This window comes from Drosophila montana, unplaced genomic scaffold (assembly GCF_035044405.1).
Source record: "Drosophila montana isolate Dmon_TW-CO22-7 unplaced genomic scaffold, ASM3504440v1 contig_3200_1, whole genome shotgun sequence".
Classification (NCBI taxonomy): Eukaryota; Metazoa; Arthropoda; class Insecta; order Diptera; family Drosophilidae; genus Drosophila; species Drosophila montana.
The window spans coordinates 72449-84789 of NW_026998080.1; the positions used below are offsets into that span (position 1 = coordinate 72449).

General features: G+C 39.2%; 2 protein-coding genes across 9 annotated transcripts in view; one reads left to right on the forward strand and one right to left on the reverse strand.

Annotated features, from left to right (window-relative positions):
* Positions 1–12341, forward strand: part of RNaseZ (ribonuclease Z) — a 52582-nt gene that overhangs the window by 1583 nt on the left and 38658 nt on the right. The window contains exon 2 of one of the 2 annotated variants that reach the window (XM_064686241.1): positions 9431–9519. In XM_064686241.1, the coding sequence (XP_064542311.1) occupies positions 9431–9519 (89 nt within the window). Of the gene's footprint in view, positions 1–639; positions 2773–9430; positions 9520–12341 lie in introns of those variants that run through there. The other variant, XM_064686240.1, reaches the window with a different exon arrangement.
* Positions 2955–12341, reverse strand: part of LOC135431242 (sorbin and SH3 domain-containing protein 1-like) — a 33830-nt gene continuing 24443 nt past the window's right edge. For 6 of the 7 annotated variants that reach the window (XM_064686223.1, XM_064686224.1, XM_064686226.1 and 3 more), the window contains 5 exons: positions 5040–5346; positions 4856–4970; positions 4586–4792; positions 3597–3829; positions 2955–3529 (listed from right to left, as the gene is read on the reverse strand). In XM_064686223.1, the coding sequence (XP_064542293.1) occupies positions 3361–3529; positions 3597–3829; positions 4586–4792; positions 4856–4970; positions 5040–5346 (1031 nt within the window). In that variant the 3' untranslated portion in view covers positions 2955–3360. Of the gene's footprint in view, positions 3530–3596; positions 3830–4585; positions 4793–4855; positions 4971–5039; positions 5347–8368; positions 8464–12341 lie in introns of those variants that run through there. The other variant, XM_064686229.1, reaches the window with a different exon arrangement.

The following is a 12341-nucleotide window of genomic DNA, read 5'->3' on the forward strand; positions in this document are numbered from 1 at the left end:
ATTGCCTAAGATAATTTTTGTATTAAATAGGAGAATACCTATAGAATATATAGACCATAATATACTCTATATACTATTTCTATATACACCAGCTTTTAGGGTTCATTATAGAGTTCAGGGTTTTATTTTGCTGCTCTATCAATATTCCTATTTTTGTATGCATTTGTGAATTTTTGAATATATCTTTAAAAAGTTGGGTAAATTGTGGTTATTTGTTATTAAGTAAAAATTTATGTTTACATATTTTAAAAATTGTTCTTGTTGGGCTTTTACTTTGAGTGCTTGGTTCAACATTTTAAATGGCAAGTTTTAACTTTTTCCTTTCCATAATTTGGCCTTCATTTGTTCATGGATTCCTCAAGAGCTCGTTAAATTTTAATTTTATGGAAACTATTTTGAAAATCCTATTGAATCTATTACCAAAATTTGTATTCGCTCTCGTCTTGGGCTCACATTTGTTCTCTTCACCTTCGAATCCGCCTTCTCCATTCATCACCTGCTTCACACACTGCGTTTCATGGAATCTAGTTTTAATATCCTGAACTGCCTCACTTGCTTCATCTCATGGAATCTGATTAACAAATATCCTGAACGGAACCTGATTAATGTATCCCGAAATCGCAAATCTTTACGCTACAGGATTGGATCGCACACTGGAGGCCAAGCTGACGCCCGAGGAGTACATCAAGGAGACACACGCGGTGCCCGGCTTCACAGAGCTGCTCGCTCAGCTGCAGGCCGACATCCAGGATACTTTGAAGACACCGAGCAACAGCTATCCGCGCATCATTTTCCTCGGCACGGGCTCCTGTATACCCAATAAAACCCGCAACGTGAGCTCCATTCTCATCCAGACCGCCGCGGAGGCGTTTATGTTGCTCGACTGCGGCGAAGGCACCCACGGCCAGATCGTGCGTCTCTACGGACGTGAGCGTGCGCGGCAGGTCATGCAACAGCTGCAGGCGGTTTATGTCTCCCATCTGCATGCGGATCATCATATTGGACTCATTGGGCTGCTGCGCGAGCGACAGCGTTTGGCGCCGGCATCTCCTTTGCTTCTCCTGGCGCCACGTCAGATCGAACCCTGGCTGCAGTTCTACAATCGTCAAATCGAGCCCATTGCGGATGCCTATACGCTGGTGGGCAATGGCGAGTTGCTGGAGCAGCCGCTGGCCGGCGAGCAGTTAGAGCAGCTGGGCATTGCCTCGATAGCCACCTGCCTGGTGCGGCATTGCCCGCATGCATTTGGCGTCAGCCTCACGCTGCAGGCGCAGCACGAGGGGACGCCCATTAAGGTCACCTACAGCGGCGATACAATGCCCTGTGCGGATCTGGTGGAACTGGGACGCAACTCGACGGTGCTCATACACGAGGCCACCATGGAGGATGACCTGGAGGAGGAGGCGCGCATCAAGACGCACAGCACCATCTCGCAGGCCATACAACAGGGCCGCGATATGGAGGCCAAGCACATCATCCTGACCCACTTCTCGCAGCGCTATGCCAAATGCCCGCGCCTGCCCAGCAGCGAGGACATGCAGCACGTGGCCATTGCCTTTGACAATATGCAGGTCACCGTGGATGACCTGCAGCATTATCACAAGCTCTATCCGGCGCTGCTGGCCATGTACGCCGAGTACACCGAGGAGCTGGAGCAGCGAGCGGTCAAGCGGGAGCTTAAACAGGAAAGGAAACGCAAATTGGCACAAACGTGATCTGAGTTATTAGTTTATGCGTGACAGACATCGAGAAAACTTCTGGTTATAAAATGTTGCCATAAAATCGGTGACAATGTTTATACGAGCTTGCGAATTGTTATAAGATATTTATATATATAAAGCGACTGATAACTGGCAGGATAAGGAAACTTAAGTAAAAGCTTGCTTTAGCTAAACTTCCTTCTTTGAAGGTACTCAAAAAACAGACGAGTACAAAATATATGTAATAAAATGTAAATTATATACTGAACGTTTATGCGAGTTATTAAATTGTGATAAGGTTCATGGTATTTGTCAGTATCAAATACACGACATATAGAAAAACTACAAGAAAAATATTGAAGCTAAAGTCCAAAAGAATAAATAAACCTGAAGTCATGATTAAAGCTTTCTCATTTCCTGTTTTTCTTTTTATAAATATTCGAATATTTGTAATACGAAATTTTTACATATATTCCATTTCCTTTGCTAATTAACGCTCCATAAATATTTAATCACAATGAGACAAGCTTCCTATAAACATAATTTCAATTAAGAAACGTAACTTATTTATATTTCATATTTATGGTCATTTTTATTATTTATAATAAACCACAAAAGGCGTTTAATCTTGATAGCTGTCACGTGTAAACAATTTTCCTTGCACTAATTACATTTAAGCTGATTGTTAAACAACCTACAATAAATAAATTGTATTTATAATTAGAAATGAAAACAATTTATTTGTTTTTGGTGTTTGTTTATTATGATTATTATTTTTTTTCTGTTTTGTTTTGTTTATTTTATTTACTTAATACGCATTCGCTTGCAACAGGTGTCTGTGTAATAAACGCTCATAAAATTACAAATTTAGTTTTTTCAATAATATTATGTAAATGTATAATAATCGCACATTAATTTATTAGCATTGTCGACACAACAGAAGGTCACTTGTTTTTATGCATTAATTATTAAATTTAATTATTTATTTATTTTTCATTTTAGTCATTTTAACATTTTATATTTAAGGCACTTGGTGTTCAACGTTTTCAAATGGCGCAAAATCAGTTTTGATCTCTACGCAAAAAAATCATAAATATTTTCTCAGATTATTTTTTTGTTGCATTTTTTTCAAATTAACTTTTTTTTTTTTGGAAATTAGCTGTGACTAGTTAAAATTAGTAAGTAAACGAAAAAATATGTTTATATGAAAAAATATCTTAGCTTCAACTTTTTGATATTTGGTGTGTATGTGTGTATGTGTGTGTGTGTGTGTGTGTGCGGGCTGTGTGGTTCAAACTTCTGGTTAATATTTTTGTGTATTTTTTTTTTATAAATAAACATAATTTCAACATTTCTTTAAAAATAAATAAATAGTTGTACATTATTTAAATTAAAAGAGAAACATCGGCAAAATTAAGCAGCTGATATTGTTTTTTTTTTTTAACAACAATTGAAATTATAAGGTTTTATAATTCATATAAATAATTAATAATTGCTTTTGCCTTGGCTGGGCTTTGGACTACAAATTCATTAAGTTTAGAGTTGAATTTCTTGCATAGTTTACTTTCATTTTTTTCTTTCTCTCCACTTGTTGCCAAGGCAATAGACAAATATCGTAACGGTTCGTAATGCTCTTTCCTCCATTTCGAGTTTTCACTTTTCAGGCACGTTCCACATAGTTGCCGGGGAATGTGCCAAAGCAGCCCGTCCGCTGCGAAGTGCCCACGAACCAACCGTCGTCGCACTTCTCCAGCACCTGCACCAGATCCCCCTCAAAGATCTCCAGCTCATCGGAGTTCTGTGGTCGGTATTTGTACAGCGCACGATAACTGTGATCCAAAAAACAAGAAATTAATTAACTAATTGATTCTTTGATTTTATTTGCTCGATACGCACGTCAAGGGCTCCGAGCTGGTGTCCACGTGGAGGGCGTCTGTCTTGTGCAGCGTGCGGGTCTCCTTCAGTATACCATTCGGCGGATGTGCTCCGTTCTGGGTCAGAGTATTGAACTCGTTGTTGATATTTGTGCGCAGCACGTCCAGATTTGGACGCAGATTCGTGGTGCTCTGAGTGTTGATGACGGTTGTCGTTCTGGCTGCAATATCTTCGGCACCAATGTCGGTTAAAACCTGCAAAAAAAAACAACAAAAAATAGATAAAAAGTTGGTGTTAATTACAGTGATTTAAAAAAAAATTTAACGAAAGAGGCAAAGATTAATGTGATGATGGAGAACAAGTTACAGTTACAGCTTGGGCAAGGCTAAAAATGCAACTGAGAACTTTAAGATAAAAAAAAAAAAGCAAAGTTTATTTAAGGTGACCATGAGTATAAAAAAACAAACTATGTGTGTGATCTAAAACGACAAAGAGAAAAAGTTGAGATTTAAGAAGAAAACTTGATGGCATTGGAGATGCCACGGATTTCTGCAAAAGGAATCGAAAGGATTCTAAAGACCTGACTTGCATGGACAATAATAAACAGAAAATCCTGTTCAGTGTCCATTTAAAGCATAAAGGGGGCATCAGTAATCAGAATGAGAAAACTAGACTGGAGGAAACATTGGTTCTTTAAAAAACCCGAGTACTTGAAGTTAACATGCTGTAGAGACACAATATGGAATAATTACAATTTTGTTAACTGTCAGGCCCATGGCTTAAGAATTTGAGGTATCAAAAAGGATATGTGAGCGTTAAGTAAATAATATAACAAACATTTGTGCACAAGTGACAATGGAGGACAGCAGATTTGTTTCCTTAAGTTAACCTTATTTAAATGGACATAAGTAACACACAGTTTTCGTATAAAAAAGTGAAAAGAATTATATTGAAAACTAGTTGCGGAAAAGAAGTGACAAATTGATGGAAAATTAACAGCTCAGACTTACCTCCACATAGGAGACCGGGAAAATGCCCTTGCGATTGGCTATTTTGCCCTCAAACCAATTGCCGTCGACGCGTCGAGTCAGTGTGACCAGCTCGCCCTTGTTGAGGGACAGCTCCACGCCGGACTGCGCCTGGAAGTTGTACTTGGCACGTGCCTGACCCTCGGATGGACGCTTGCCAGGCGTGCGGGCGCCATCCCGACTGACAATCTGTAACAGAGCAATGGGACAGTAAATGGGCGTGGCAATTGGAAGTATAAGTGGGGGATTTACCTCGACATAGCTGGCCGGCAGCAGTCCAATCATGGCATTGTGCTCGCCCTCATACCAGTTGGGATCGATCTGCCGCCTGATGTAGATGGTGTCGCCCTTGCGGAACGAGAGCTCCCTATTAAGAAGAATAGTTTTTTTTATTATACTTTTATTCATTTGATTTAAAAGTTTGTTTATTGCTTACTTGGAGGTCTGTCCCTGGAAGTTGTAGAGGGCCCTGGCAACTGTTTTGGGCCCCACCAGAGATTTGAGCGTTACGTCTGTGGGGAAATCATCGTAACGATTCAAGGCAATTGGCGATTTCTGTGAGGGTGTGAAATTGTCGGTGTGTCGTCGCGAATTCATGTCCTGCAGCTCCTGTAGATACTTGCGTCTGCGCTCCTCCTGATACAATTTCTGCATATGCTCCGCTTGTCGTATAGCTAATTCCTCCTCCGATATGTTCTGCTTGTACTCATGCCTTATCGGTGTCTTGAAGTGTATATTCACGTCTGTGTCATAATAAAAATCGGGAAATGTCATAAGTAAATAGCAGGTAATATGGTCAAAAAATCTTAAGATTTAGCTCAGTTTTTGTGGTTGGTTCCAGTCCTGGGCTTAAGCTCAAGACTTGGCTCAATATTATTTATGAACGACGCTAAAAATAATAAACAAATGGGGGGAAACGACTCGTAGGGTAAGTGTAAGACGAGCTAACCGCAAAAAATTGTCGCCGCTGATGTTACGAAACCAGCCTCAGCTCTTATCTGTAACTGTAGCTGTATCTGTAACTGTCTATGTATCTGTAACTGTCTATGTATCTGTAGCTATCTCTATCTGTAGCTATCTCTATCTGTACGTAGTCTGTGCTTGCCAATTGGTAAGCAAATAAACAACGTTAACTGACGCTCTGCTGCCTGCTGCTGATGAGCGCACGCCTCGCTAAGCAGATAGACCCAGAGACCAGAGCTGCAGATAACCCATCCAACAAAGTCCAACTCCAAGTGGGAAAGTAGCAAAACAATAATATACATGAGCATATATAAGCCTGAGACGGTCTTCAAATTGAATTAACGTTTCTCATCGTATCGAAATTGAGCCGCAATTGAAGTTAATGCGCATTAGCATCAACTGATAGCTAAATGAGCCACCAATTGAGACGAAAGTGGTGCCAACTGGGCGTCGGCTTTGAGTGGGTGGCTCTCTGACTGACGGGCAGCCACTCGAAGTGGTTGTTGAAACAATTTCTTAAAGCAGCCTATTGCTCAAGCTGTGCTCAAAGGGCTCATTTGTTTTATAAGCTTATATAAGAGCACGCCCATGATTAGCTACAAATGATATTGGAGCCCCTATATCATTGGAAAATGGGTCATTTAAAAATTGTACAATAAATTTATTGTAATCATTGTTTCAGACTCGACCGTCAGATGGAATCTACGAGCCATTTTTCGGATGAGCATTATAGGGTAACTGATTAGTATTAAGTACCCCTATATCTTTAAATAGTCAAAAGAGGTATAAGAGAATAAGGGCTTTGAGCCTTATTATTTTGGGAATATATTGCTTTAAAAAAAAACAAAAGCAATTTAAATTTTGAAATGTCGAACATATTTCTCTGGTAATAATTTTCCGGATAAAAGAATATGTATAAAATAATTTGATTTTGATCTTATGACAATTTTACCAAAAGGGAAATTATTTTCTATTTCCGATTTAATATAGTTAAATCAGATAAACTTAGGGTTAATCCTTCATCATAGGCTCCAAATGGGATGTATATAAGATGCAAAACTATTTCATATATTAAACATTGAAAATAAGGGTAAAGATATTCTTTTAAAAATTTAAAATAGACGTCAAAGTATAGAAAGAGTTCCTCTTTATGATAAAATCCAAATGGGATTAGTATAAAAACAAAACTTTGAAATTATATTAAATTTTCAAATGTGTAAAATTTTAAATAGATTAATTAGAGATAATATGAGTTCATAATATGAGTTTATGCAAACTCCGAATGGGAAATGTATAAAATCTAGTATATATTAAGTGTTCCAAAAAGGTTTGAACTTTTCCTTTGAGGCTCAGAATAGTTAATTCAGAGAATATAAGACTTCATCTTGACAATTAACACTTAATGGGATAAGTATAATGGGATCTATAACATTATCAAAGAAGGCTTAAGCTTTTTTTAAGGCTTAAAATTTACAAATCAGAGAAGAAAGGATTTCCGCTTTATGATAAACTCTTACTGAGATTAGTATAAAAACAATACTGTAATACTTATTATAAGTTTTCAAATAGGCTTAAAATTTTAAATCAGCGAAAAAAGGGATAAATAAAAGACTCTTAATGGGATAAGGACAAAATCAAAACAATTATTGTTTATTAGATTTTCAAATAAGCTTTAAAATTGTCATATAACGCTCAAAATAGATAAATTACAGAAAATAAGAGTTCCTTTTTATGATAGACACCAAATGGAATGATCATAAAATAAAGAAAAATATTGGTCATGCAAATGCGGATCTTCAACTAATCACAGCTAGCATTAACCTAAACCCAATTGAAGCCCCGAGAAGTGGTTTTAAGCCAAGCAAAACTCTCCAATGAACAGCTAAAAATACTTGCTAACGAACTGAAACTCGAAAAACACATTTAGCCAAAGTGATTTACAAGTCCAACAACAGACAGAGCTGTGGTATATATTTACTTTGGCCTTGTGCCGCATAGTTGGGAGTCTTTCCATGCATTTGCATGTGACGTGACCGCGTTTCTCATGAACTTGGGAGCGAATTAATAGAACGCTCAACTGATATGAATGCCAGTTAAACGCAATTAGAAATCAAACAAAGTCTCAAAGCGAATTCTAATGGAATTGCGCAGCAGCCGAACAAAACGGAGATCATAACCGACCCACAAATAAATAGAAATTTTTCTTTTGTGTAATTGCCGCAAGACAATTTCATGGTAACTTATTTTGAAGGTGTCGAATAGGGGGAGGGGTACGGGGAAAGCCAACAGCTGCACAAATATTTGTTGTGCTTGTACAATGACAAAATGCTTAAAAAACCATAAAGCATAAAGCACAGCAAGCAAAACTTTTGTTGTACAAGAAAAAAAGCTTAATTGTCACTTGAGAGATTTTTCACTTTCACTGATTTGTTTGTGGCGCCGCAAATTGCAGCGTTTTGAAAGTGTTGCCGATTTTCATCTTTCACTGCACACAACAACAACAACACACACACGCATAGGTGTATGCACTTGCGCGTCGAGTTATGCCGGCATTTCCTTGGCTTTTGCTGCCTTTTAAGCGGGTTAATCAGCTATTTAAAAGCATTTTGAAATACACCCCAACCCCCCACCCTCCCTGTGATTAGTCATCCAATCAATCAGAATCGCTGGCAACTCATCGGATAGTAATCTCCGAAGGCTTCTGACAGCCTGATAAAGACCGCGAGAAGTCTCGATTCGCTGAACAGACCCGAACCCGGACCCGGACCCGTTTCCACAAACCGATCTCAATGCGGCACGTACCCAACTGCTCTGTAGCACGCGTTGCGCTCAACTGAAACTGAAACTGAAATGTAAAATGAATGAAACTGAAAGACTGAGAAACTGAGCAACTGAGAAACTGGGAAACTGAGAGACTGAGCAACTGAGAGACCGAGCTGAAAGCCCCCCTTTTTGAGCTTGTCGCGTAAATTCGTTTAGTTATCGTCGTACAACGAATGCCGTTTTCTTTGGCGCCCCTCCCCAAATCTCACGTTTATTCAGACTTTACAGCTGCTGCTTCTTCTCATTGTTATTGCTGTGAATTACTTGACTGTGCTTACAGTGGGGCAATTACCTCACGCACTGCTGATAAGAGAAGCGCGTGTACGTGAATTTGATGACACATTGCCTTGCAGTGGGTTAAGACAATGGCCAATTAATTGAAGCGGAATTTTAGATATTTTAGAATTACTTTTCACTTATTTGCATACGTATTATTTATATATTTTTAGCACTACCTACATACTTAAAAATAAATGTTATCCCAAAAGCAGCTACATTGGCATTTAACAGTCACGTTTAACATTAACATTAACATTTGTTCTCTCAATGACACAACACATGTTAATGCGCATGTTAATTGCTGTTACTGTTAATTAGCTACGGTCAGTTTTGAATAGAAAAAATACTTAAATGTGTTTTGTATAGCCCAATAGATCTTGTGTTAAATATTGTTATCAAGTAAATGCCACTAAAAAGGGTCACTTTTTTAATGTTGCTTATTATTATAAATTATTCTTATCCGCAAGCTTGCTCAAATAAATCTGAGAAATGTTATATTTCGGAAAGAATAGTTGCTCTTTAAATATATATGAAAGTGATTTGAAGAGTAAAATTTACTTGAAATATCAAATATAAGATTCCAATAAAAATCTAGTCCAGTCCCATAAGTCTAAGCTATTTGGGAAGGATATTTCCCTGTCTGTTTGTCTGCAAATCTTTTGTATTATATAATATTCTTGATCCTTAACTATATATGATTGTTTGATGTAAACATAAGGCTTTTATAATATAAATGGGGAATTATATGTCTGATTATTTCAGGTCTCTATGGAAGTTCATCGAAAAGAAAACTCTCTTTCACTCCGGAAAATAGGATCATTATTTTAAAAAACTGCAATTGGAACTATTGGGTAAGTTGATTTCAACTATTATTCAGCTATTTAACTATTTGTTAAACAAAGAATATTTTATTATATTGAAATAGAGTTTATGTTTGCCAGGATATTAAATCTGTGCCAATTTTACATTGGCAGGGTTTACATTTTGTAGATATTTAAGCTTGCACAATCGAAAGCAAAAAATATAAACAAAAATCTCTCGATTATATTTAAATATTATTTTGAGTACTTCAAGTTCCACTTTTTCCCCAGTCACAAGACTCGCATCTAAAGATCGTTGCACCTCACAAGCTCAGAGCGCCCAACTACGTGCTGCTTTTTATCACGAACTCGTGTAAAACGTGAGCTGCATCACAAAAGCTTCGATAGAGACAGAGAAGACAATCTCTCTCGCTCTCACTCTCTCACTATCAGTTGCTCTCTGAGTCTCTCTCTCTGTGTTTCTCGCCGCGCGACTTTGATAACGAGTTTTTTTTTGCATTTCGCGAAAAACCGTGAGAAAGCGGCAAACAGGAAGGTCGTTTAATCAAATGAGAAAGTGAACGTTTTTGGTCTCGAGGGGGCGTGGCAGGCGGGCTTTCTTTCGTTTGCCTCAAAAATTACAAAGAGGTGGGGGCAGTGGCAGTCATATTAAATGAGCGTATACTGACTGCCGCTTAGCTGCTGTTGCTGCTGCTGTTGCTGTTGCTGCTGCTGTTGCTGTTGCTGCTGCTGTTGCTGCCACATGAGCAGCGGCATGGAGGCGCCTATGGCATGCCGATTGGCCAAATATGCCTGCCGCTGCGTCGGCAACGGTGTGTGTGGAAGACCCACAATGTGATAGCTCATTGTGGTTCTTGTTGCTGTAGCAGTTGTTGCTGCTGCTGCTGTTGCTGCTGGCGGCAGAGGTGGCACCATGGGCGCCGCTGCTGTCTCGCGGTGCAGCCAGAGCAGCTTGCCACAGTTGGGCATGTCGCAGACGCTCTGATGCAGCGCGGCGGGCGTTAGCTTGCTGCAGTTGCCGCTGTCGGCGCCGCTGCTCAACGGACGCTGCTGCGGCCAGGCATCGTAGTTGTTGTTGTCCACGCGCCACCAAAGCTGCCGCTGCTGCTGTTGCCGCTGCTGCTGCTGTTGCTGCTGCTGTGGCCTGTCATCTGTCAGCTCTAAATCATTGCAGCTGCTGTGCAGCTTTTGATGCGCCTGTCGCCAGTGCACGCGATTGCCACCTCCCGCTGCGGATGGACTGCGTCTGCTGCGGCTGCTGCTGCTGTTGTTGTTGTTGCTGCTGCTGTTCCGGTGGCTGTTGCCAGGTGTATGCTGCAGCGCGTAGGTGTTGCTGCGTCGCGGCGCTAGCGTTTGATGTATCATGCCTCGTTTTATTATTATTATTTTCTCATTTATTTGGATATTTTTTCTATTTTTTGCACCGCTCAGTGGTGCATTATGTAAGTGGAAATTGACGCGCGTCGCGTTCTATTTTTTGCCGCATTTAATTAGGAAATCGAGTCGAGCGACGTTTTTGGCACGGAAAAGTGAAACTAACTAAATTGGAAAAAAGGCCGCGACAGGTAACTCACCTGCGACCAGGTTTTGTTGTTTTTTTCTAGCCACCACATTTTGGCCATGGCAACGTGTGTGCCGCCGGGCACTGGGGGTGGATTTCCGTTTCTCGGTCCCGGTCTCGGTCTCGGACTCGGTCTCGGGCTGGGCTCGTGCCACGGACAGGTGGCGCGTGCTAAGCGGGTCAACGCTGTCCGCCCGTCTGGTGGCTTATGTTTCTGTTTCTGTTTCTGTTGTTATTGGCGCTATCGATTAATTTGGCTAGCTAATGCACGCGGCGCACCTTCAAAATGCTATTGCAGCAATTGCGGAAATTTGTTCTTAAAAGCGGAATTTCTCAAAGGTCATTGAATGTGAAACAGCACGCAGTGGCGTAGACTAGTAACTTTTCCAAGGGGGTTGCCTACGAATTCGCCGTTTGATCAGATTTTCTTCAGACAACTAAATTGTGGTCAGTTTGGAAACGAAGAAAGGTACTAAATATTAGACAAACGTCAAATATTTTCTATTTGGAAAATAAACGTAAAACGTTTTCTATTTGGAGATAAGTTCTAGAAGCGCCTTAGAACTCTTCGTAGTATAATAACTTAAGGCCACTTTACTTTATATAGGGAACCTCTTTAGATCAACTATTTTATAAATGGATATCTTAACATATAAAAGCAGGGAATAATAAAATATTCTGCTAAAATGTTTAGAACACTTTTAGAACAGCTCGTTTTATCTTATATTTAATAAGCACTGCTATTTTAATTAACTTTAATTTTTAAAATGCACCCAACTATGAACTACAATTCGAGTGTAGAAATATTCGAATTTTTAGCACAAATAATTTAAATGCAACAGAAATAGGAATCAAAGCTTAAGAGCCCCAGAGTACATATATGAGCGTTTAGTACTTTCATATTTAGATCAATTTGTAAAAGATTCAATTGAAAAGTGAAACCCATTTTCAGACTCTAATATTAAAGATTAATAATTTATAGAACACCCAATTTTAGTACATGTCTTACTGCACTTTCAGCACAATTCAAATACTTTAGCCCAATCAGGGTGAACCCAATTGTTGCTAAGTCAATTATTGAGAGACACTTTAAGAGTGAACCAAAATTGATTTCAGTCAATTATTAGCATGTAAGTTATTGACAAAAACTATTAGAGTGGACCTAAATTAGGATTGTTTTAGTACACATGAATTCTTAAACACTAAAACCCAAAATGAAGAGTGAACCCAAAAATTCGAATCAGGCAAATTCATAAATAATTAAAGTAGAACAAGAGTTGAACCCATTGAA